This window comes from Biomphalaria glabrata, chromosome 3 (genome assembly GCF_947242115.1).
Source record: "Biomphalaria glabrata chromosome 3, xgBioGlab47.1, whole genome shotgun sequence".
NCBI classification, from domain to species: domain Eukaryota; kingdom Metazoa; phylum Mollusca; class Gastropoda; family Planorbidae; genus Biomphalaria; species Biomphalaria glabrata.
This window is the reverse complement of record NC_074713.1, coordinates 19,542,217-19,569,408: the sequence shown is the minus strand read 5'-3', so window position 1 is coordinate 19,569,408 and position 27,192 is coordinate 19,542,217. Positions and strand designations below refer to the sequence as shown.

General features: G+C 36.0%; 1 protein-coding gene across 3 annotated transcripts; it reads right to left on the bottom strand.

Moving 5' to 3' along the window:
* Nucleotides 1-789: 789 nt before the first annotated feature.
* On the bottom strand, nt 790-25,953 carry LOC106069215 (endoglucanase A-like). Of its 3 annotated transcripts, none has more exons than XM_056023879.1 (19): nt 25,806-25,953; nt 24,769-25,013; nt 21,105-21,225; nt 20,599-20,670; nt 19,455-19,514; nt 19,022-19,081; nt 17,109-17,138; nt 16,841-16,989; nt 15,333-15,439; nt 13,702-13,802; nt 12,782-12,952; nt 11,685-11,869; nt 9,319-9,478; nt 7,960-8,071; nt 6,576-6,726; nt 4,868-5,012; nt 4,031-4,196; nt 3,433-3,623; nt 790-1,152 (listed from the first exon to the last, which is right to left on the bottom strand). In XM_056023879.1, exons 2-19 carry the CDS (start codon nt 24,949-24,951, stop codon nt 1,055-1,057), a joined length of 2,262 nt encoding a protein of 753 aa, XP_055879854.1. In that variant the 5' UTR covers nt 24,952-25,013; nt 25,806-25,953; the 3' UTR covers nt 790-1,054. The 3 variants fall into 3 exon arrangements, with proteins under 3 accessions (XP_055879854.1, XP_055879855.1, XP_055879856.1); XM_056023880.1 differs by lacking the exon at nt 25,806-25,953 and adding an exon at nt 25,738-25,759; XM_056023881.1 differs by lacking the exon at nt 19,455-19,514.
* Nucleotides 25,954-27,192: the final 1,239 nt, after the last annotated feature.

The following is a 27,192-nucleotide window of genomic DNA, read 5'->3' as shown; positions in this document are numbered from 1 at the left end:
AACTTGTCATAGAGTTAAAACATACAAAGCTAAGCTTCTCGCCACTGTTACATTTCTCTGTCCTTATTTTTTATGACACGCCGGGAAGTTTGACTAGCATTGAATGGGTGCTGTGGCGATACGCGTAACGTGGGATGAACTCTGATTTGTGACAAGGCAGGCAGGCCAAGTAGAAATGCCCTGATACTCTGCTATATGGCCGTAGTGCCTCATAGAGCCCGTGCAGTTCTAGTGACCTCACAGATACTGTCCCCGCAGTTCCTCTACTGTTCTAGTGACCTCACAGATACTGTCCCCGCAGTTCCCCTACAGTTCTAGTGACCGCAGCTCACGGAGACTTACCGCACTGATGGCAATTGGCATAGTAATTGGGTCGAAAATATACACCTATAGGACAGTGTCCTGTTCGCCACTGTGCTGTGATTGATTGCTCCGACCATTTAGTCTTCAGCACGTCTTAGTAGGTGCGGGGCTGCCAGACTCCCCCCTGCCTTTATTGGAACAGTCCCAGAATTTCAACACCATGTTGTGTACCCACTTCCGTATGGCAGTCGTAGTCTGTAAAGATGAAGGTTCACTATTTCAAGTTGTCTATCAGCTTTGGACGACCCTTGCTTTGTACTGTGGACACTTTACCTTGAAGGAGGATTTTCGTCAGTTTGTACACAATGATTGAACCTGCTCAGCTTTCTGCATTGTGTTCCTATGAAACGTAGACTATTGACAAAAATGTCTCAAATTATGTTACGTAACATTAGAAAGAATAATTTAAAGAAAAACAAAGTGGTCTATGTTTTAAAACAGTTTATATTCAGTATTGAGCTAGACATATCTTTCTTCCATGACTTTATTGATTTATACTTTTGTTTTCAGAAAAAAAATATCAACTTTATTTACAATATTATTTTAATCACAAATACCAACACCATTTTTAGTGCAATATACTTTACTTTTTATTGCTTTTGAAATTAATTCCTATTTTTACAAAAATTTAGATAGGTTAAAATAAATCTTGTCCCTGTATAAGCTATCAGATCCTAATGGCAGAGACTTCTCATCCAATGATGTTGTCCGAACCTCCACTAACGTACGGACATTTTGCGTTATTTTGTTGCTCTGGGTGTTCTGATCTTAGCCACAAAGACTTCAGGGCTAAAAGGCAATAACAAATAAAGAAAAAACATCTGTATATATAATTATCTTCATGGCTCAACAGTTTGAATACCAAGAAGTCATGGAAAGATCACTATTTTATTTCTGCAAGTCGGACTAGAGTTACTCCGCGTAACTTAAGAGGCTTTTAAATAGGGGGTGGGAAACAAGTAGTATTCACCCGTCACTAAATATCAGGGCCGGACTTAACCATTGTGACCAAGAACAAAAAGTCATGAAAAGATCACTATTGTATTTCTGTAAGGTGGACTAGAGTTACCCCACGTAATTTTAGTGGCGAAAAAAAAGAAGGGGGGGGGGGAGAACAAGTAATCTACTCTGTATTCACCCGTCATTAAATAGCAGGGCCGGACTTAACCATTGTAGGGCACAGTGCGAAAAGGATTTCGAGGGGCTAAATTTGGGTAGGGATAAGGATAATAAGTGAAAATTAAGAGTTTGTATTAGAAAATAAATTCGTCTTTGCATTTTATTCATTCTTTACTACGTACAGAATTACTTTACGAGCCATGCGTGTAGCAAAGTCTTACAGTATATCATAAAAATTCTATTTCCTACATAAATCACGCTCATTAGCAAGAATTATCAAATGTTTCAATCTGTCTACGAGAATTGTTGACCTCAAGTAATTCTTCATTACTTTAAGGCGCGAGAAGCTTCTTACTCCAGATTCCACAATTACGGGTATTGCATAATGCCTTTGTTTATTACGCGAAGGATTTGCGTTTTCCATGTTGACTGACACCCCAAAAGTAAATTTTTTTCGTCTATATATTTCAGGAGATTTGTATGGGTTTTCAAAAGATTTTAATAATTTCTGGAGATTTCCAGGACTTTTTCGTATATTTTGTTATTTCATGAGATTTCCATGAGCTGGTAAATCAGGAGGCCGCGGGAAATCTGTTATAATTTGTAAAATGGTATAATTTAATAATTTATACACCTAGAATTATCGCGGGTCCTATGAAAGTGCGGGGCCCACTGCGGTCGCATAAGTTGCAGTGGCCTTAGGCGGGCTCTGCAAAATAGCGGCGCATGGTACTCCGTGGATCGACTTTTATAAATATAAAATATCTTTAAAGTTTAACTTTATTTCACAACTTTGAAATGCTAAATCTAGACTATCTATTTTTTTTTATAGAAGATCCAAGGGCTCCTGTACCGAGCTTGGAGTCGAACACTAAGTGAGGTTGTGACAGAGCGTCGCGTGAGGTTTGTGGAACATGTTCTCAGACTAAATGAACTCGGCATACCAAGAGATGCGATGACATTGAGGCCAATACGAGGAAAGCGCAAACAGGGACGTCCTCGAATAACTAGGCGCCACACTTTCATGGAGGACCTCAAAAACAGTGGACACCAGGTGGGAGGAGGCTTCAGACATTGCCAATGACAAATCATTGTGGAGACAGCTTTCCGCTCGATGCTAGGAACGGCGCGGGAGGACCTAAGTCTAAGTAAGTAAGGGGCCGTAAAGGCGATACACTTATTATTTGAGGACATATTTACTTAATCTGGTAGAGGAATGCGTGAGAGTTATTCACTAAACCACTTTAACTTCAAAGTGAAGCTGCTTTGTTTAGAGAAGCTACTTTTCGTTGAGGATCTGCTGATCTAGTTCTTAGCTTAACTTTCCTATGGGCTGCAGAGACGCAATGAGTCTTGCCCTTGCACCTCCTCATACTCGCGATCAATATTTAAAAACAAAATCCTAAATCTTCTAAATGATTGTCAGCCTTTGCGAAGTAGGTATAAAGCTCTTAGCTGTACAAATGGAAAGCGAAATTAATTTCAGGTATTTCACCACTAGAGATCTCTTTTACTTCAAGAACATTAGCCATTTAAAGGAATGGGGAGGAGAAGAAAGTCTAGCTAAAGGAACTGTAGGAAGACAAAGTGGATAACAGAGACAAAAATCGAATTTTCTCCTTGTACGGAACAGAAGTAAAGGTCATCTTAAGTGAAGTAAAGGTCATTATGAATGAAGTAAAAGTAATCTTAAGTGAAGTAAAAGTCATCTTAAGTGAAGTAAAAGTCATCTTAAGTGAAGTAAATGTCATCTTAAGTGAAGTAAAAGTCATCTTAAGTGAAGTAAATGTCATCTTGTGAAGTAAAAGTCATCTTAAGTGAAGTAAATGTCATGTTAAGTGAAGTAAAAGTCATCTTGAATCAAGTAAAGAGCATCTTAAGTGAAGTAAAAGTCATCTTAAAACCATCTCGTTTCTCCCCCCTTCCTTGCGCTTCTGTCTATTAACTGACCTGCCACTGCCGACTGGAACCCCGCATTATAGTCGCAGGCCACGTCATTGTACAAGTAGTTGGTGCGCACGTCTGAGTAGCTGTCGTCGGGGCCTGGGCCACTCACGAGGGCCCCGTACAGAGTGTGGACATTCGGCTCGGTCAAGTTCAACATGGGTGGACCACAGTGGGCTGGCAGGAACGGACATGAGCTGTGAAGTTTTAAAACGTGACAAAATAATTATTATTTATACAAAACTGTACATCAATAAAAGCTGAAAGTGAAGTTCAATTAGTGAAATTATATTAAATGTAATACCCTATAAATGTAAGCTTAAAGATAACTTTTTGGTATTTTGTCAGTGTACAAACAAACACTAAGAAATTGTTGCAAACTATAAACAGGGTCGGAGTAAAGATGGCCCACTTTTATCAATGAATCTTCAAAAAGAACCCAACCCATGCTTATAGTTCTGAAAATAACATTTAAAAAAGTTGTGTTTTAATGGGTTTAAAAACTTCGTTTTCCTGTCAGGTACAGAGTGCACTGAGAGAAGACACACACCTTTTAAGAAATGTCCATTAAAAACAACAACAAAAACAAAACGATTGCACAGACCTAGATCTGTGGTGAGGTCTCAGGGGATATTTGTCCCCGAAGCCTATGACGTAGCTGAATCCTGTGTCTCCTAGAGCGTAGTGAATCTGGCACATGGCCCAGTGCCTGTACTCAAGTGTATGGATTCCATTGTCGGCTGCTACAAGGGCCACGAGTGCCAGGTTGGCTGAGAAGTAAGAAGTTTTAATCAGAATTTTAAAAAATTCAACAGAAACAAATAGAAGATTAATTGCTAGAAATCGTTTAGTCACATTTGCGTTTCCTTTGTATTGCTTTCCACATTGAAATGAAGAAGAGATGTCACATGTGTATGCAGTTTTTTGTTTACTTTTAAAAAGTATTCTTTTTCTCTATTGCTTGTTTGTTTACGTTCGTGTGTTTATTGCACTCTCTAATTAAGTGCTCTTTATTACCTAGAGCCATTAGAGCATGAAAAGGGTTGCCTGAACCAATGAAAGCAGATTTTGAGTTTCTTATTAACATGCACGAATAGATTAGAACATTGACTCTCGTAGTACTTAATGATCTAACCCTTTTGAAGGAACTTATGCAATTTATAAGATAAGATACCCTTATATGCTAGTCTAGTGGTTAAATAGGTCAGTGTTTTAGTATATATCTGAGCCTAATCGAGCCGTACAGACAGGAGACGTGACAACGTGTTGGTCTAAACTGCCGTTTAGAGAGGTAAAGAGAAAGAGAGAGAGAGAGACTTTCTTGTGGGGAAGATGTGGTTTTTTTTTGGATGGGGAAGGACATTTATATTTTGAATAACGTGTTCTATGTCAAAGAAGAAGTTTGTCATGTGACTAGTGCTTATAATTTTGTCCAACTTACCAGCGTGTCGAAGTGAGCCCCATTCCATGCTATAAGCTAAACCTTTCGGCGTGTAGTGTGAGCTTCCGCCGGGGAACCAATACTTGAAGGTGTTCTCAACAGCCATCTTGTATGTGTCGAGCTTTCTGAGTTTGTACAATAAAACCTGCTCAACGAGAGCAGCGAAGGTGTTAGGGTTCGGATCTTCACTTTACAATCACAGTAGTGACAACATTGTACAAACTTAGTCAATAAATCACCCTCAGTAAATTCAAGGACGGAAGACTTCAAAAGTAAATAATTCACAAAGAACTGATCCATACTATACAAATAAAATAGAATATAAGATACTATGAGAAACACAAAGGTAAAAGCAGATTTCTTATTCCATACGCCAGGACTAATTCTATAAAAAAAATCTTCAGTAGTGCTGTTATGATCATGAAACAGTTTGATTTAATCAACTAACAAAATCTATGACATTATGGCAGATTAGAAAAGATTAAGAAATATTTTGGCAGTAATAGATCTAAATGTTATTTGCTGTTTAAAATATTTTTGATCAACATAGGTCATATGAAAACAATAAGAAAATATATTTTGTTAAACCATGAGTTAAAAAAAAAGAATATGAATAGCTCATGATGCTACATCTTTGAGAAATATCAGAGTAACCAGGGCCGGCCCTAACATTTGCGGGCCCTATGCGAAACGGATAGCGCGGGGCCCAGTCTAAATATAGGGATAAGGATAATTAGTTAAAAGTTAAGATTTTGTATTAGAAAATAGTCTTTACAATAAATGTTTATTAAAAGAAAACTGACAATGCAAATTTTTATCGCGCATAGGATTGGCACCCCTAAATAACAGCTTTGTCTATATTTTTAGGAGATTTGAATACGTTTTCAGAAGATTTTTATAATTTCAGGAGATTTCCAGTACTTTTTCGAAAATATTTTTTTTGGGAAAATAAGGAGGCCGCGGAAACCCTGTTATTATATATAAGTTATAATGGTTTAATTAATAATTAGCTCAGGGCCTATAAAAGTGCGGCAAACTACGACCGCGTAGGTTGCAGTGGCCTAAGTCCGGCCCTGGACCTAACAATGAAATGTGTGATTTGTTTAAGCGTCTTTCTTCAACTGAAGTTGGCATGTGTGCTATCTCTCAAGAAGAATATTATTTTCTAAAGATGCCATTTTCTTTGCTAAGTAACAATTTAATGGTAAGAGACTCTAAGCTTTTCCTTTACTTTTTGGACCAGTTAGGTCCTTGGAGAGATTGGAGCTTAGCTGGGAGAAGTACCTAGCGCTAAAAGAAGACTAGGCAGAGAGATTCAAATTAATTGCGAGTACTGACATTGGATTGGGTTAGCAATTCACCTTCCGAGAGCAAGAAAAACAACAAACAAACAAACTAAAAGAAACAAACTAAAAGAAACAAACTAAAAGAAACAAACTAAAAGAAACAAAGAAAAGAAACAAACTAAAAGAAACAAACTAAAAGAAACAAAGAAAAGAAACAAACTAAAAGAAACAAACTAAAAGAAACAAACTAAAAGAAACAAAGAAAAGAAACAAACTAAAAGAAACAAACTAAAAGAAACAAAGAAAAGAAACAAACTGAAAGAAACAAACTAAAACAAACAAACTTAAAGAAACAAACTAAAAGAAACAAACTAAAACAAACAAACTAAAAGAAACAAAGAAAAGAAACAAATTTTGTTGACCTGGTTGGCCACAGTTTTGTCATCCCAAGAAAATTCCGAGGCTGGATGAGGGTCGAAATACTTTTCTGCTTCAGCCAAGTAAGTGAGGTCATTGGTTGCCTGGTACAACCAAAGTGACCCCCAGCACAGTTCATCTGTGTAGTTGTTTGACCTAAATAAGAAAGACAGGTAGCCTAGAGCATCATCGGAATATATAGTTCAGTGACTGAATATCTATTAGAAATTTGTTTAAATCTAGCTAGCTCCTCTACCGATCTTTATTTGTTATTTCTAGTGTCCAGATAAAACTAAAACATGGTGATACGAACAGCACAGGAATCAAATATCATACATTTCAATAGGCCTGCTGACTGAGTACTGACTGAGTGCTGGCTGAGTGCTCAAGTGTTTCACTTCCAAACAGAGGGATCTCGAGTTAAGGAGAAGGCGGCGATTACGAAGTTACAGGATTCCTAGGACTCTTTGGGTACCTGACATGAGTTTGGGAAAGTAAAGGCAGTTGGTTGTTGTGCTGGCCACATGACATCCACGTACATTCTCTGCCATATAAACAGATGACTTTTAAATTATCTGGTGTATAGACTAAGGCGTCTGACGGTTGCTTTAACTCTTTGTTTCCCTTTGGTTTCTGCTTTTCTTTTGTTTCTTGTAAAGTCTGTTTTTTTTTGTTGTTGTTTTTTTTTTTAAAGTCTGTTTTTTTTAGTTGTTTCTTTTAAATTCTGTTTTTTTAGTTGTTTCTTTTAAATTCTGTTTTTTTTAGTTGTTTCTTTTAAAATCTGCTTATTTTTTTTTGTTTTTGTTTCTTTTGAAGTCTTCATGTTTTTTGTTGTTTCTTTTGAATTCTTCTTTTTTTGTTGTTTCTTTTTTTTGTTTTGTTTTAAAGTCTGCTTATTTTTTGTTGTTTCTTTTAAAGTGTACTTATCCTTTTTGTGTTCTTTTAAAGTCTGCTTATGTTTTGTAATTTCTTTTGAAGTCTGCTTATGTTTTGTAATTTCTTTTGAAGTCTGCTTATGTTTTGTAATTTCTTTTGAAGTCTGCTTTTTTTGTATCTTCTGAAGTCTGCTTATTTTTCTTTCTTTCTATAGAAGTCTGCTTATTTTTTGTTGTTTCTTTAGAAATCTGCTTATTTTTTTTTTTTTTTTTTTTTTGTAAAAGTCTGCTTTTTTATGTTGTTGTTTCTTTTGAAGTCCTTTTTTTTTTTTTGCTAATAAAACCTTAAAGCATTAGACTTTATTTTTATTCATAACATTGCATACAGAAAGCTGCAACAGAATACACTCTAGTTATGGCTTAATAATAATGTCCAAATTACAATTCGTTTTAAATTTTAACAAGACGTTAGAAACAAAACCATGCTGCCTTGATCGGTCAGTAATTCACTTACCTATAAAAGGGAGATACACCTGGAAGCGAATTGCTGTACAGTTCCCTGTATTTGTTTCCGAAATCCCAGAGTTTTTTGGCATGATTCAATAAAGTTGTTGAATAACTAGGGTCTGTTGTCATGAAAAAGAAATCTATTAAACAAAGTATCTGCATATTGTAAAACTTACTCTCATATTTTAAGTTAAAAAAAAATCAGCAAAAAATATACATTTAATAGTGGTAGTATATCATACAATATCCTTATGTTCTTTTTCATACAAGTACATAGTTTGAGTTCACAACTTCACATATCTAGTATGATGGACGAACGCATGCCGAATGTAATCGTTTTTGTTGATTTTAAATGTGATCAGCGTAACATCATTTGTAAGCCTCTATGCACTAATGCTCCTTACTGGGATTAATCCCTTACAGCACGATCCGGGTATCTGGCAGTGTTCTGTAGGGTCAGCCTGTCTCCATACAAGGTGAGACCCCCGCATACACCAGTTCTATCTGTTTCAAGACTAGTCGTATCTTTTAATGTGTTTCTGAGCATCCTACATTCGTAGAGGATGTGTTCCAAGGTCTCGTCTTCAGCATGGCAGTATCGACATCTGGGGCCGTGATTCTCTCGGATCTTAGCGAAGTAGGCTCCTATCGGACAGTGTCCAGTGCGGAGTCGTGCCAAGATTGCTTGCACCTTTCTATTTAGCTGCCACCAGTCGTCTTTTCTGTTTGAGCGTTTGAGAACTCTCCAGACTTTCCGTCCTGTGCTATAAAGGTCCCAGCTGTTGTACCATTTGGACTTGATCCATTCACAAATCATCGCTTTTGCAGACGTGCCCACCAAAACGCTTTAAAGACCAGCTCAGGTGCCAGCTTGGTTTAAGTGGCATCGAAGAGAGCAGCTGGCAGCAGGCGCCTTTCCAAGACTCATCTAGACATTTCCTAAAAAGATCTAGGGACTAACCAAAAGGAAATCCTCTACCGAGGCGTAGATGTGGAAAAGAGAAAAGGCAACCAGCGGCAAACGACGCATTTGTCTGCACTGGGTGTGGCAAAATATGTAAATTACATTTAAGACTAGTCACGTGCTCTCATCCTTCAACTTCGAACTCGAAGACAAGCCTCATTATCTTCAATGACAAAAATACATAAAAAAACTGAAAGCCACCTTTGTCTAAAAAAAAAAAAAAAGAATTAAAGGATTTAATCATGTCAGCGTAATTCCAATTCATGATTAGCAATTAAAGTGTCTCTATCTATAATAAATGGTGATCATGAAAATTATTTATTTACCGGGTGGTTTCGGTCATTACATTATCAATGAGCACATTATTTTGATGCTGCATATGCAAAGATCATTAATATTTACCTTTGGCTTTGAATGCAATGGATCCTGCAGCAAAGGCTGCAGCCGTTTCCATAGCAACATCAGTGCCGGGTTTAGTCGAATTGATTCTAAATGAAGGCCTTTTCTGTATCATCTTCTCTGGTGGTCCCCAAAATGCGTGGTCCTTGGTGGCGTTACCCACCTATTGAAAATAAAAAAAAATGATAAAGAAGAAAAACAACAAACTCATTAGTTGGATAAAACTAGCAAACTACTTCACCATGTAAATAAGTAAACACATCTATTTCTTTTGTCCACGTATATCTAAATGTATGTGCATGTATACCTGAATGTATGTGCATATATACCTGGACGTATGCGCGTGAATGTATACCGGGACGTATGTGCATGCCTACCTGGATGTATGTGCATGCTCACTTGACGTATGTGCATGTATACAAAGGCGTATGCACATGTATACCTAGACATATGTGTACGTGTACCTGGACGCATGTGCATGTATACTTGGATTTATGCACATATATACCAGGACATATCTTATCTTATATAATACAGACGTTACTTCAAAAAAGAAGATGATTACGTCCTACGCGTCATGCATTTAGTCATGCATATTAACCAATGACTTAAATTCTGCCAAGTCACTGGTTTTCCTGGCTAGCTCAGGCAATCCATTCCATGCTCTAATAGCACTAGGGAAGAAGGAGTATTTGTACAAATTTGTCCTAGCATATGGGACGAGGAATGTGCCTTTATCTTTGTGTCTTTCAGAGTATTTTATTAAATTTTGTTTTTGTATTTGAAGATTATGGTTCAGTGTTTTATGTATTATTGCTACTTTACTTTTGAGCCTTCTGTCCTGAAGGCTTTCTAAATTTAGTGATTTTACTAAAGGTGTTACTCTAGTCAAATGTGAATATTCGTTTGTTATGAATCGCACTGCTCTATTTTGTGTCTGTTCTAGTTTCTTAATGTTTTCTTGAGTTGAGGGGTCCCAAACGGAGGATGCATATTCTATTATTGGCCTAACCAAGGTTAAATAACATTTTAGTTTTATGTTCTTATTTGATTTATAGAAATTTCTTTTAATAAATCCTAATGCTTTGTTTGATTTTTTTGTAGTTTCATCAATATGTGGATTCCATGACAGTTTTTCATTTATTATAACACCTAGGTATTTTGCGTTTTTAGTCTGTGTTACTGGTTTGCCATGAATTAGATAAGTGGAATTAATTTGTTTTAGTTTTTTTGTTACTCTTAACAACTGACATTTTTCTGGGTGGAAAGACATGCTCCAATTTGATTCCCATTTCTGTAATTCATCTAATTCTCTTTGTAAAATATCTGTGTCTTGTGTTGTTTTTATTGTTCTATATATTATGCAATCGTCTGCAAATAATCTGACTTTTGTTCCTGAAGTAATGCAATTGGGTAAATCATTTATGTAAATTAAAAATAGTAGTGGACCCAAGACTGTTCCTTGAGGTACACCTGAGTTTACTGTTATCGGTGTTGATTTAGAACCATTTATTATTACAGTTTGTTCTCTCCCTGTACGTATGTACATATATACCAGGACATATTTGCGTGTCTACCTAGATGTATGTACATATATACCAGGACATATTTGCGTGTCTACCTGGACGTATGTACATATATACCAGGACATATTTGCGTGTCTACCTAGATGTATGTACATATATACCAGGACATATTTGCGTGTCTACCTGGACGTATATACATATATACCAGGACATATTTGCGTGTCTACCTAGATGTATGTACATATATACCAGGACATATTTGCGTGTCTACCTGGACGTATGTACATATATACCAGGACATATTTGCGTGTTTACCTGGACGTATATACATATATACCAGGACATATTTGCATGTCTACCTAGATGTATGTACATATATACCAGGACATATTTGCGTGTCTACCTAGATGTATGTACATATATACCAGGACATATTTGCGTGTCTACCTAGATGTATGTACATATATACCAGGACATATTTGCGTGTTTACCTGGACGTATATACATATATACCAGGACATATTTGCGTGTCTACCTAGATGTATGTACATATATACCAGGACATATTTGCGTGTCTACCTAGATGTATGTACATATATACCAGGACATATTTGCGTGTCTACCTAGATGTATGTACATATATACCAGGACATATTTGCGTGTCTACCTAGATGTATGTACATATATACCAGGACATATTTGCGTGTCTACCTAGATGTATGTACATATATACCAGGACATATTTGCGTGTCTACCTAGATGTATGTACATATATACCAGGACATATTTGCGTGTCTACCTAGATGTATGTACATATATACCAGGACATATTTGCGTGTCTACCTGGACGTATAGTTCCTCATCTTTGGTGTGGCATTTCAACAAGTAGTCTAGAGGCCACTTGATACTGTCCAGGAGATAATCTTCTTGTCCAGCTGACTTGTAGGCCTCAGGGTACATGATGTAGCCCCAAGCTAAAACTGTTACAGAGTAGGCCATTGGAAAGTTGAACTTGATATCATCGCCAGCTGAAATTATGATTAATTTGTTCATGTGTTAGTATGTACGCTGGATCTGTAAATTGTATGCATCAAGGGCCACATAGACCTGGACTATCTAAATAAAGTTACCAATGTGGAGGTGTATCTTCATCCCACGGAGAAAAAAAGCTAAACCGAATGGCAGATTTCAGCAGGTGGAGGCTCTCTGTAGAATTTTTTAGAAGGCCCTACTTTCTTCAATATTTATTCTTGTTTTTAATTGAACGTTTGTGTCACCTAATGCTGCTTTGGAGCAAACGATATGAGAGAAGGAAACTTCTTAACTGTCTAGAAAAAATGTTTCATGGCTATAAATAACGTATCATGTGGTTTATGGGATTTGTCTGTTTTCCTATAAATAGTAAAATTAGCTAAAAATTAATTCAGACCTGGCTGTCAACTTCTTCAGCTTATATATGATCACCATGTAATCGTCAAAAGAGTTGAGCCGAAGGCTTTTCGAACTCTAGGCGTGTAAGCCTGTAAAACATTGCTATTTCCGATATATCCGGCACTCCGGGTTCATGGACTAGAATGCATGGCCGAAGGTCGAACACACCGGGAACCCCCGCCATTTTCCTATGTTGTACCAAGCTAACCGTGCAGGACTCGCCATTAGTGTAACGGTCCCTTAAGGAACGGCGCATGGATTATCGACAGAGACGTGGAAGCTCTCTTTCAACTCCGCACCGTGCAGTGTGAAGGCTCTCGTATTCCCTTAAACACTCCCACAGGAGTTTTGTTTTGCTATTTACTTAGCCTAATAGCTTCCTCTAGCGATCGTTTCGACCCGAGTGCCACCTTGAGGCATAATAGCGAATTTGGGTAATGGATCACCAGCCTTAGCGCTAGCATATATAACATTTTTATTTTTAAAGAAGCAAGGGTGTAAACTCTTACCGTCATACCAGCCGCCAGTGAGGTCCTCGTGGTTGTCTCCCGTGTCGTTCAGTGCGCTATCCCCCCGGTAAGGGATGCGATTATTGGCTGGCAGCTTTCCCGAGCGTTGAGCTTCGTAGAATAGTATAGATTTGTAGAGCAGGTCGTTGTAGTTGTATTTAGATGTGTCCGCTACAAATGTTAACAATAAACACATGAGTTTTAAGAAAATTATAAACGCTTTCCTCATGATTCTAAATTCAAAATTAGAAAGTCGACATTTATCAAAAGTCTGTTATATACATGTATTTATAAAGCAACAGTAGACTTATAATGACTAGTTATTAGGACCCTAATGTCAACTTATGCGCGCAGCCTCAAATGTCACAGATTTGAAACTCTATTTTAAAAAATATTAAAACTATTAAACTTAAAGATAAGACAATAAGACAAGATAAGATACAATTAAATAAAACACAAGAGATACGATACATTTAGAAAATATAATATTATATGATATAAGATAAGCAGAAAAATATACTAAGATAATAAAAAGGAAATAAAATAGAGAGAGAGAGAGAATTGAGAAGAGATAGAAGAGATATGATAAGTAGAGATAAGATACTATGAGATACCAATGTATAAAGATAAGATGAGACTGGAAAGATAATTGAACGAATAGAAGACACTTTGAATCGGTTTAATACAATGGTTTGGTACTGCAGGTAGATTTCAAAATGGAATTCTGGTATGATACAATTCTTCTGTAAAAATGGAAAGACACTTTTACCAGTCTTTACGTTGCAAGCGTGAAGTGTCAAGTTCGAAGAATGGAAAAAACAACTTTGAATATCTTCAATTCTATCACCTCTTTCTTAACACACAACAAACAAGCTTTGCTATGAACGAAAAATGGTGTCAGCAATCCATAACAATCTTACTAGTGACAGCAGGATTGACTTTCCAGGTGTCTTTACCCATATTATACAAGACAGCAGTTGCTGTGGGAGCCTTGCCATTGCCCAGAAAATGTGAAATGAATCTGTAACAGGAAGTTATAACATTTTTATTATTCAAATTAGCAACCACAACATATATTTCAATGTTTTTATAACATATATTTCGATGCTTATTTTTTTTCTAAATTTCAACAAAGACTATAATTATATTAAACACAGTGACTTGGGAATGAGTCAAAATGTGTAAATAAGTTGTTTTATTAAAGAAATAGAAACTATATAAAAGGGGAGGGGGAGAAAAAAGAGGCAAGAGAAATAAAAAGAGTGTAAGAAAGACAGAAATAGAGAGAGAATAAGAGAGGAAGCGAGAGAGTGAGGGCAATAGGAAAAAAAACAGAGAAAGAGAGCTAAAAAGAGGGATAAATACTTAAATAGAGTAAAAGAGAAAACGGGAGAGAAGAGAGGGAGAGAGAGAGAGGGAGGGAGAAATAGAGTGAGAGAAAAAAATGAGTGAGACAATATTGTACATATAGAGATAAAGTGCGAAAGAAAGAGCGGAAGTAAAAAAGTGAGCGGAAGAGAACAAAGAGAGTGAAAGAGAGAGAATGAGAGATAAATATATATAGACAAAAAAATAAATCTAGATGTGCAATAAATGTGATTGCTTGAACTGACAGGAACAATTCAGTTGACTCGGTTTTCAAAACGAATGCCATTCCATATGTAGGTAAAGAGGTAACAAATAAGTTCCCCTTTCGTTTCTCTCTTTTTTTTTTGTAAGGTTTATTTTTATATACGCTTTTAATTGTCAGTCTAAATCTATTATAAATTTAATTACTGGACTGATCCAAACTAATTGATACAAGTACGAGTATTGTTTTTTTTTTTAAGTATTTTTTATGTTTTTCATGTTGTTAAATTCACTCTTGACCAGAATTTTTTTTTCTTAGTTTTAAAAATCTAAATACAATAAAAATGTCCATATTCCTGAGTTTTTGTATCTTTACATCAATATGTATGTATGTATGTATGTATGTATGTATGTATGTATGTATGTATGTATGTGTGTTTGCATGTTTGTATGTATGTATGTATGTATGCATGTATGTATGTATGTATGTATGTGTGTTTGCATGTTTGTATGTATGTATGTATGTATGTATGTATGTATGTATATGTGTTTGCATGTTTGTATGTATGTATGTATGTATGTATGTATGTATGTATGTAAGTATGTATGTATGTTTGTGTATATGTGTATATGTGTGTATCTATCTATCTATCTATCTATCTATCTATCTATCTATCTATCTATCTATCTATCTATCTATCTATCTATCTATCTATCTATCTATTTATCTATCTATCTATCTATCCATCCATCCATTTGAAAGTAGCAGAGTTTAAAAGAACCGAAAAGAGAAAAAAAAGCAAATAATATGTTAGAGGAGAAAGAAAAAAAGAAAGAGTGAAATAGAGAGAAGTTACAGAGAGAAGAAAGAGTGAATGAGAGACGAATAAGGGGCAATTTCAAAGAGACTTCAAGAAACAAAGAAAGTAAGAGAAAGAGAGAGAAGGAAGAAGTGTCAACAAATTGGTAAACATCCACTTACACCATTCTCATTTTCTGACCCGCCTTGAACACGCCTTGGTCAGGCATACTGACCATCGTAAACACGCGTCCATCTGGGGATTTCTTATAAAATTGACCAAGACCTGCCTAGTGAAAGAATAGTTTCACTACTGTCTCATCAAGTAATATATATAAAAATAAAAACCTACAAAATATATAAACATTTCAGCAACTTTACAATTTTTTAAAATCGTTTTATGAAAATTCCAACTTAAAAACTAAAGATCTAAATCAATGGTGCCCAGACTATGTCAGCCTCGGCGCCCTTTGAATTTCCAACTCTTATGTCGCGGCCAGATGACCAAGAAGGTATAAAAACGAAATTAAATTGACCCCATACTATTTTATTAGAAACCCGAGGATCTAGTACTTACATTAATAAATGGGATCTTGAGGTTTATATTTTTTACGCGTCAGAAATAGGCTTCATTTCTCTGCTTAAAATGTGAACAACATTTTTGTAGCTGGTATTACCACTGACTCATTTTCAGTTATTTTTCGGAGGGCGGATTTTCTATGGGTATCACTGAATTTTAAATGAGTTCTGAATAACAAATACCAATGTTCAATGTTTATTGAAAAGACATTTTAGCAACTCACCGCATTTGATTTGCTCTTTAATAAGAAAAACAAATGCTAACAAAAATAAAGCTTATACAAGGAACAGAAACCAATTTAATACTGTCATATCTCTAAATACTGCACGATTTATATCCCTTGTTCTATTAAAATCAAAAATAGTTAATAACCACTTATAAATTAACTTATATTTTTTTGTATTCGTGTCTTGTCTTCGTTAATGACTATTAACTAATTGTGCAAAGTTTCAACTTGATCCGAGAGGGTAGTGAGGCGAAAAAGGGATTGGGAGGGGGGGGGGGAGAAGAACGTGTACAAGATTTGTATTAGACAGACTGACAGACAGACAGAGTTGATATAGGTTTTGTAAAAAAAATATCACTTCACCATTAGTGCCTCATGATATTTGGTTGTGATTATAAAATATAGATATATCTCTTTATAGTGTCAACACAAAGGCTTAAACCCAATACCCAGTTATATGGACAAAGAAGGCAACAAAATATTAACATATGACATGTGATTGGTGATTTATTAAAGATGTCAAGCAAAAAGGTGACAGATGACATTTGAAAGGTGACATGTAAACAGTAAAAGGATTTAAATATTTGAAAACGAAACTGCGTTTAACTTAAAAAGATTAATAAAATTCATCTCAAGAAAACAAAAAAGCACAAACGTTTAATTTCTGAAGTCTAAAAAGCTCTACAAAAAGGTCACCTAGAACTACCCAAATCAAAATATGTCAGTACATTGATCAAACTTACAAAGATAGTTCAGATATACAATGTTGAAGTCTATTATCTTCTCATTTTACTTTAACTAATAATGTAAAATTTTAAATTATTATTTAAATACATTCTTGTAGGTTTGGATTGAAGAAAAAATAAGGAATGCTTGTAGACTTACTTCTACACCTGTGACTGGTGAACTGAAAGTAATGTTCACCACCCAGCCAAGCAGATCCTCACCAGGGTAGAAGACCAGCTCCCCAGTGAAGCCCTCGCTCCATTCTCTTATTAGCGTCATCGTTGCTGGGTAACCGTTGGCATTATAAACTGGGTCAACAAAAGAAACTAGGCCATGTCAGACTAAGGAATATCAAACTAGGTTTACTATCACCCGATATCCGAGTGCTATGGATTAGGTATTGTTGCTAGTGACAAGTTATACTCACCTGGCGCATGAGTAGGCCCTGAAGCTGTAGCTGGAAGAACATCAAAGTGAAATAAGTTCTAAAGATCTCACAATACGGGAACACGAATGTCTATTTTTTTTTCTTTTGCAGTTCCTACTACGGGGGGAATGTTAATAACTAAGACTGAGACGGGAAAACTGGCAACGGCTTGGCCACCTAACAATGGGGCTAGAGTTCAAATCCCAACTCGAGCAGAGTTGTGCTTGCTGGGTGCCTACAATTAGCACAGTATTCTTCTCCCAGATACCACTTGCCTTCCCCCCCCCCCCCCAGGTCCACAAAAGAGATTGGACCATAGCACACTAAGCAGGCTATGGCATGAAAGATGAGCCTTATAAAAGTAATCTAAAAAGAAAACTAACCAAAAAAATATGTTTACGGTTCATAAGGGTGTGGTGGAGCCATGGCAGCGACTAATTCTACATTCCCCTTATGAGAGGCTAGGTGTGAAGTTAGAACTGGTTTAGCCAAAGCCTTTTATCGAACCAGCAATTTCAGTGGTCAGCAACAGGACACTTAACTATAAATCTATTCTCCCATTTCCAATTAGGAGGCTTAAACAGGTAGCAAATACGTATCATCAAAACAAGAGCCTCTATAGCACCTTGATCTTATGGCCCCTTTAATTCACTCAAGGTCAAGCATTTCAGGAAAACCACAATGTTCCTACCTACTCCTAGGCTGGAAAACCTAATACAGGAAACATCGGCTGAATTCTCTGATACTTAAATAGAGGAAATGTAGAGTTCTATAAACACTGAATAATATCGATGTTAGCTTCTTGTATCCATTAGGATGGCTGCCTGGTCGTGCTTAATGCGCGCTGGACTGTTAGGACTTCTCGATGGTCACGGGTTCATACCCTGTCCTCCTACCATCCACCGTAGTCCTGCAGGAGGTTTGAACTTGGAAGTAAATTATCTTCAACTCCGAAGGAACATCCGAAACAGTTTACAAACAAAACAATATATAGGCAATCTTTTCACATGTTTATTAATAGTAAAATTGTTCAAAACATAGGGACACTCGTAGAAAGAAAGAATCTTCTTTTTTGAAGTAAAGTCTGTATAAGGTAAGATAAAATAAGGCACAATTTTGTCTCACTCTCAAATCACTTTATGATTTTCCCCTTTGAAAGGATGAATTCTATTTTTAATATGTTATGCTCATTCTTCGCACCAATTTTTACAAAGTTAATGTCGACTCACAATGTCTGTCTGTCTGTATGGTAAAAAGGTTGTACACAAGCTGAAATTTTGCACAATTATTTCTTTTACCTGACAACACAAGAATCAATAAAAATTAAAATCAATAAAAAATATCAAACTCTAGTTAATTAATTAGTTAATTGTTTGGTATCTCGAAAAATGGAAAGAATTAGTACTTGACTTAAGTGGTGGTAAAAGCTGAATTATTCCCCTATATAGGTCGAGTCCTTGTGAACACAAAATGAAAAAGTGGACAAGACTATAAAAACAATAGATAATTATACAATCTTCCTTGTTCATAAGCACAGCAGTTACCGTGTTGGCTTGAGAAGCCTGAGAAGACTTGAGCTAAGGGTTAAAATTTTATTTTTTTATATTTTTATAAATGTTTCTTTATTGTTAGTCTTGATCTATTAGAATTTTAATTATATGACGGATCCAAACTAATTAATACAACTATGCTTAATATAAGTTTTTTTTTTCATAAAGTAGTTTTTTTTTAAATTTCCAAGTTGTCTCTTGACTTAATGATTCTTCTGTTCAATTAATAGAAGGCATAGTATTTGTTTTCAAATTAATACGAAATAAAATTCAGGATAATTAGTGTGCATGGTTAGAATAAGAAAACCAAACAACAAATACGTTTAAAAGCCAAATACTTCAACTGAACAATGGTCACTTAACTGGAATGTGTTGGTGGCTTGGTAGTAACATGGGCTGTTTGCGTCGTTCTAGCGGTCGAGGCTAAGTGTTGAAATATAATAATAACATAATGATAATGTGTTTAAAATAAAATTAACGAAATTTTTATTATAAAAATTCCTTCACAAATATTCAGAACCTTAGTTTATACCCAAGTCAAAATATAAATATTTAAACAGCTCAACCAGTAACATTAGTAACAATCAACACATTGCAACTATAATAATATGAGTTTAAAATAATATGTTAGCACATTTTCGGCTTTAGAAAAAAAATGTAGGCAATGAATTAGATTAGGATATACACTTATTGTGGTGAAGCTTGTTTATTAGAAGAGAATCTGTTGATTACACCACAACATTTAGTGACGAATGTATTGCCTGGTGACAAAGTAAGTCACTAGCTTGAAACCTACCTGTGTGAGTTGTTGGTGTCATGTTGTTGGAGGATGTTGAGTGCTGTGTGGTTGATGCTGCTGTTGATGTAAAGTTAAAGTTCAAGATCAATAACACGCAGGCACGCACATACATGAAGGAAACAAAACGTACATTGCAAATACCCATGGTCCTTTTTTTTTTTTTTTTTTTTTTTTTTTAGGATTTATTTATTTTAATAATTAAAGAAAATAGCATCTATTTATCTCTTTTAAAAAATCTAAGTCATGAGCTCACTATCTCAAAGTATAAAAGTCATGAGCTCACTATCTCAAAGTATAAAAGTCATGAGCTCACTATCTCAAAGTATAAAAGTCACTTTTTTGTTGCCCAACAAGATTTGAAAAACAGATGAGCCTAACACTGTGTAATCATTTGCTGCTTTATGGAGCATCGACCCGAAGAGAAAAAAATCCAGGTATTCATAATTACTTGTCTTAGGAAGATTCTAATGATCTCGAATGACAAACTGTGGCAAAGAACAAAGCAGCAGCCCATAGAAGTAGATATCTGGAGAGATGCTGGAGATGGATAGGTCACACCCTTCGTAAGCCTGCATCCAACAATATAAGGCAAGCCCCACATGGAACCTCCAAGAAAAAGGAAGAGAGGACGGCCCCAGGAAATACATGGCGCTGCTATTTGGAAAGTGATGCCAAGCAGATGGGAAGACGGGGTGGGGGGGGGGCCAGTTGGAAAAAATTGCCCAGAACCGAGACGCCTGGAGGAAGCTTGTTGGTGGCCTATGTCCAAGACGGGACTAAAAGCAGAAATAAAGATATAGTCATCAATCTGGCATACGTTAGCAATGACACGAAGAGTCGCAAATCTCTTTTTGAAAAATTTCACCGAAATGTTCCACATGCTTTAACAAAAAAATAATAAGAAAGTGTAATGACTAACTTTGTTGATTTACTCATATTTTAGGCTTTCATCATTTTGCATGAATTGTTTTTCAAGGATTCAAAATATTAATGCTAAAGATAACTGGAATTTCGGTTAAATTATTTCATTTCTGAAAGTACGTATTGAAAAATGTAAATAATACATAATAATAATAAATAAAGTATATTTTTTTCATTTTTAATAATTTTTTTAATTAAAAAAGATGTGCTCAGCTATAACCTGTGTTTGGTGCTCCTGTAACGTCTCCTGCGTGGATTGTACCTGTGATGACAGGTGCTATATCTCCGGTACCTGCAATATAAACAGGTTCTTGGTTGATAAGTTATTTCGATCTACTGGGATAATTAGAGTAACATCTTTAGTAAAATCAGTAAATTTAGAAAGCCTCCAGGATAGAAAACTTAATAGTAAAGTAGCAATTATACATAAAACACCGAACCATAATCTTCAAATACAAAAACAAAATTTAATAAAATTCTCAGAAAGACACAAAGATAAATGTACATTTCTCGTCCCATATGCTAGGACAAATGTGTACAGCTTCTTCTCTAGTTGTAATAGAGCACGGAATGGAGCAGGAAAACCAGTGCGACTTGGCAGAATTAAAGTTACTGGTTAACGTGCATGACTAGATGCATGACGCGTAGGACGTAATCATCTTCTCTTTTGAAGTAACGTCTGTATTGTATAAGATAACATAAGGTGTGTATGAGTTAACTACTCACCGTGACCTTGAAAGTCTAAACACAGCTTGTCCCCCACGTGCTCCTCTTTGTTCCAGTCTTTATTGTGGAGAACAAAAACTTTACCCCCCTCCAAGGTCTCCTTGACATCAGCAGTGTAGGCCTGCAAAGACATTCTTGACTTGAGATTTGAGGAAGCTTGAGGAAGCTTGCGTTACTTACCAACAAAAAGATTTTTTTAAAAGATATAATATTGATGTAGCTACATTCTAATAAATAAGGCATATTTCTAGAACTGATGAAACATGCGGAGAGGGTGTCTAGGAGGTTTCTAAGATTCCTTTAGGTGCTCAGAAAACGCAACTCCGCTCGAGTTAGAATCCGAACTCGAGGCCCCCCTTTTAGGGTGGAGTGGCCAAAGCCGTAGCCAAGCAGTTTTGGCCTCTAAGCCAAACATTGTACATTCAACAAACAGAATACTTGTCATGTTAGACAATACACAAACAAGCTTCCTGTGTCTACAGCTGCAGACATCAGATTTCGGACTTGAGAAAGCCTGACAGGAATTTCATCTCCAAACAATGGGACTGAATCGAAACAGAAGCCCAAACTATGGGAATATGTCAAACTATGAACACGTCAGATACTTGTCAAGACGAGCCCCCATTTGTCAGGTTTAGGATTTATTTGGGTTGTTAACTAGCTGTATACTATTAAGGTCCCGGGGTTCAACCTGACAAGAACATCACTCACACACAGTCGTACATACAGTAAACAACTAGGTGAATAGTTTAAATAACAACAAAAATAAATGAATTTAATTGTATGAAACATATATGTGTATGTACAATGAGGATGATAAATAGACAATATATATATTAGATAATAGGTATATATAAAGATATTATTCAATAATTAATTTAAGCACCTTTGCTACTGCTATCAACTTGTCACCCTGGTTTTATGGTCCACCAGACTCTGACCGACTGGTGTCACAAAACTGCCAACCTCGGTAATAGTAAAGTTAGACCTCAGATAATCGCCAATTTGACAATGACACTGAAAAACTGTAATATATATTTCTGAGACGGCAAGCGACGCCCACAACTCCAACACTGGCACCCTATAAACAAAATAAACACAATACTCTCAACTTCTACACTAAAAATAGAAAGAGTGTCAACCTCATACAACATACAATAATAGATATCACAAACGAATAACTCACCCTAAACAGGGGTCCCAAAAATCCAACTGAATAATAAGTCCGAGAAACTGGTACAGACAAATAACGTTTTACGGGCCAACACACCGTCCGCTACAACCAAACTCAGAGGGTGAACTGCCTCATGACAAAGAATGACCCATAGATGTCACCGGACTTTGTGACGTAGCAAAACAATTCAAAACAAAAAAAATACAAGACACTCTCGCCCCGTACACGTACTACCAGTAGAGGAAATAAAAAAAACAGAGTTAGGAGAGAGAAATAGACACTTGTCTATACTACACGACAGCGAGTCTCAAAGTGGAAACTTTCAAAGAGAAAGCCTGATAGGAATTTCAACTCCAAACAACGGGACTGAATCGGAACAGGAGCCCAAACTATGGGATTGATCTGAATATGTCAAACTATGAACATATCAGCTACTTGCCAAGGTGAGTCTCAGAGTGGAAACTATAAAGAAATATGTACGTTTGCAGGTGAACACACACTTTAAAGAAGACTGACACCAGTGAGATTCATTTAAATAGGTTACTTAGGTCTTAACACCAAGCAAGTCTTTAAATGATGTGTATGTGTATTTTGGTCTAGTTCTAAACTTCAGATACATTATACTTTTTTTTTTGGGGTAGCTTTTGTTTTTCTTTTGCCATTTACATTCAGACAATTTTTTAAAAGTTTTAAATTCTTCTTAAATCTGAAGAAAAAAATATTGCCAAAAATAAAAGATCTTCGTCAAGGAAAGCACTTATGACTGTGACATGATCGCCAATCATCACTTGGTGAGGAGCCGTGATTGTAGAAGTTACAGGTTAGGAGAATTCCATCAGAAAAAAAAATGGATCCTTCAAAGAAGTAAAATATTTTAAACAAAACTTTTTTGAAAACAAAAGTTACACTAAGTGAAGTTGTATCAGTTAGTTTGGATCTGTCATGTAACTAAATTTGTAATATATCTAGACTATCTGTGCTATTAGAAATATTTTTAACCCATTGATTTTGTTCAGCTCACTAAATGTTGTTTTTTTTTAAATTGATTCTTGTGTTGTCAGGAAAAAGAAACAATTGTGTGAAAATCAAGCTTGATCCGAGATTGGGTGTGGAAACAAAAAGTGTACAAAATGTATCAAACAGACAGACAAGCAGCTTTGTGGAAACAGTATCAAATCAAGTCAATACTGCATTATACCCAACCTACCCGTGCCACGTTGAGTGCGTCTTTTCAAAGTAAAAATGAGATTTAACAGATGTTACTTTTAACAATAAAAATTATTTGTATTATTATTACATAAACTAAAAAAAAAAAACTATTATAGTTTTTAAACTGGTGATTTTCACATGTAAAATATTCGAAACCGGAATTTGCGGTAGAATTTTACATTCGATAAACATTTAAAGTTAGTTCACTGTATAGTGGTGGCTGAGTATTAAAAATTAAAGTCGTCCGAACTGAGGGGTCGAATCCTGGGATTTTTAATTTCGGGATCTTCTGGGCGCCCAGCTCTAGCTTGACAATAGTTGGGGAAAAGGCGATTGGTTGTTCTGCTAGCCACATGACATTCTCGTTAACCGTGCGCCACGGAAACAAATGACCTTTACATCATCTGCCCTATAGATGGCATGGCCTGATCGGGGAACTTTCCTTTATTTTAAATTTTATGGTATGCTTGTTGTAAATATCGAATTGTCAGTTGTTTATTATTTTTGTCTCGAATTTTAAAACAGTGAAAATATAACAGTGAATTAGACCGACATTTGAAGAATATGTTTAAGATTGTTATGAAAATAAGCACAAGCCTGGGATACATTCCAACAATGACCTTATGCCAGAAGTAAAGGAACAAATAGCGCCAGACAGCAACAGAGCTTTCTATAACACATAACACATATTTAGAAGCAAACTTACATCTAGGAAGACAAAGATAACCCTTTACAAACTCATCATCAGACCTGTAGTCATGCAAGCGGAACCTGGACGCTGACAAAACATACACTGAAAATCTGCTCAACACGTGGGAAAGAAAAATCCTCAGAAACATTTCTGATGCCATAAGGCAACCGAATAGAGCAAAATAGACCAGCTCTATGAAGACTCCTCCATAGGGACGAACTACAAGGGAACAGATGATATCTGGCTGGTCATCTCGAAAGGATGCCAGAGGACAGAGGAGCAAAGAGTGTTCACCAACAAAAACCAAAAGGCAGGCGCCCCAAAGGCGGACCACGAGAACGGTGGTTAGATGACGTAGAGGCAGATCTACAACAGCTAAAAGTCCGGCCATGGAGACGTAAAGCACAGGATAGATCAGAATTTAGAGATGTGTTGTAGCGCCACTGGGATGAATGGCTGGATCGTTGTGAAAAACTTTTAGTTCCAATGAATTCTCTCATCAGATAGTTTCAAGTATCACAATTAAAAAAACATTTTCACGATTCAGGAAAACAATAAAAAAAAAAAAAAACATTTAATAAAAAACCTACATTTAAACTGGTAAGCGGTTGATCAAATGTCAGTGTGACCGTCCAAGAGTGCATCTCTTCAGTGATGGGGAAACAGGCAGACGCTTGGAAGCCTCCATTCCAGTGATTGGTGACAGGGACGGTGATGTCCGAGGTGACTGGACTAAAGAGGACTACCACCAGTAGCAGTAGCCTACACCACATTTTCAACTTGACAGGAGTCAAATAGACACTTTGAATGGGTTGTGAGTTGTTAAAACATTGATCTAGAAATTCAAAGAAGATATATTCAGAGTAATTTTAAAAGTTTTCAATTACATTTACTTTACAACGCGCAGTATCCACAATACGTCTCTACAATGGGACATGTTCAACTAGATGAGTCAAAGTCTTCCGAAGAGTGAGATCTGTCAATGATGATGGTCATGGTTGATCTACTAATTGTTTTTATAAATAACTTGAATGTTTCTCATTTATTGAATTTTTTTTTTTCTAAATGTGAATTTCTTTTTTGTTATATATTTTGATAGATCGATAGATAAATCAATATATCAATAGATAGATATATAGATAGATAGATAGATAGATAGATAGATAGATAGATAGATAGATAGATGGATAGATAGATAGATAGATAGATAGATAGATAGATAGATGGATAGATGGATAGATAGATAGATAGATAGATAGATAGATAGATAGATAGATAGATAGATAGAAAGATAGATAGATAGATAGATAGATAGATAGATAGATAGATAGATAGATAGATAGATAGATAGACACTGATTGCTCCACTGATGGCTGCCTGGTCGTGAGGTTTGCGCGCTGGACTGTCGTTCGGATTTATCGATGGTCGAGGGTTCAAATCCTGCCCGCTCCCATCCCCCGTCGTCCTGCGGGAGGTTTGGACTAGGAAGTAAACTATCTTCAACTCTGAAGGAACATCCGAAACATGTAAAACATTTTACAAACAACACTAATAATCACATTGCTAGAAAACTTTCCTCTAGCATTAGAGCCTATAGAAAAATGGAAAAAAAAAGTTTTATTCAAACCTTCAAAAGTCTCTCAAGTTACTTGTTACCAAAACAAAACAGAACTAGGAAATGTTAAGTCTTATCTGGTCAATGGTAAACAATTACAGTCATGACGATAGATACAAACATAAAAAACACTACAAATAAAATATATGTACCTTTGTGTATGTGTGTGTGTGTGTGTATTTTGTTTGTGCGTGCGTGCGTGGGCATGTTCTTATCTACAAAGGCTAAATTGAGTAATTAGACTAGGTCACATATTTTAGATTTTGAACTTGAGCAGTAGATGGGTACTCTAATTTGACCTGGAACTTTATTCCACACTACGTCTGTCGTAAGGGTTTGAAGTATCTTGCTGTTTCACCAGTGGTATTTAACATTTGAGATCTGCACCCTCTTTTCCTAAGACCAAATAGGGCACTCACCTAATTAGAAGTCTAAAGCGGGGGCGACCATTTTCAAGCTGTGTGTATCTCACCTCAGTCTCTTGGTCAAATTGGCTCGCGTAATAAAACGATAACATAGTGACAAACATTTCCTAATTTGACTTCTAACTAATCTGTTTCTTTCTAAAGACACACATTGGCATTTTGTATTCGAGTACTTTCTCAGTGTTTTACCACATGTTACAAAGATTTGAACTATTTCAAACTGGCATATAGTTAAGATGCAGTCACGATGGCTGAAGGGTAAAGCTCATGGCTTTCGAACCAGAGGTAGCGGGTTTGAATCCTGGTGAAAACTGTGATTTTTTTTTCGGGATCTTTAGGTCACCTGCAAGTTCACCCGACTGTAATGGGTACCTGTCATCAGTTGTGGAAAAGTAATGGCGGTTAGTTGTGGTTCTGGCCACATGACACCCTCGTAAACCGTAGGCCACAGAAACAGATGACCTTAACATCACCTGCACCATAGACCACAAGGTCTGAAAAAAAAACTTTACTTTTACTTTTTTGTATAGTGAAGTAGCAAGATGGTGGTCTGGTAGTGTGAACTAAGTTCTGAACTGTGAACTCGATTGTCTTGGGTTTGAACCCTTCACGCCGGAATTCTCACCTTCCTATCGAAGGTTTGGACTTTAAAGAAACATCGTTAAGTTGTATAAAAAAAAAACAAGAAGAAGCTGCGATCCATCGATTTATTAGATGATCTTAAATCCAACCAACTAGAACACTAAAGTAACATTTAAAAAAAAATGTCATATAGTGTAAACTTAATTATATTGCAGTCTTCCATTTATATCAAGACGATATAAAAGGTAATATTGGCTTTAGATAGAAATGTACAATGTTAACAGAATTATTCATTGGGTTTCAATAGATTAATAAAATATAATTTGTTTCGAACAAATTTAAAAAAATTGAATTTGAAAATTATTATTATTATTATATATATATATATATAT

What these genes read in the sequence shown, in the direction of transcription:
- LOC106069215 (XM_056023879.1), bottom strand. Translation starts at nt 24,951, where the DNA reads ATGTGGTGTAGGCTACTGCTACTGGTGGTAGTCCTCTTTAGTCCAGTC. An exon ending in CACCAGTCACAGGTGTAGAA is followed by an intron (nt 15,440 to 16,840) that starts GTAAGTCTACAA and finishes TTCTTTCACTAG; the next exon opens with GCAGGTCTTGGTCAATTTTA. An exon ending in GGTGTATCTCCCTTTTATAG is followed by an intron (nt 6,727 to 7,959) that starts GTAAGTGAATTA and finishes TTTCTTATTTAG; the next exon opens with GTCAAACAACTACACAGATG.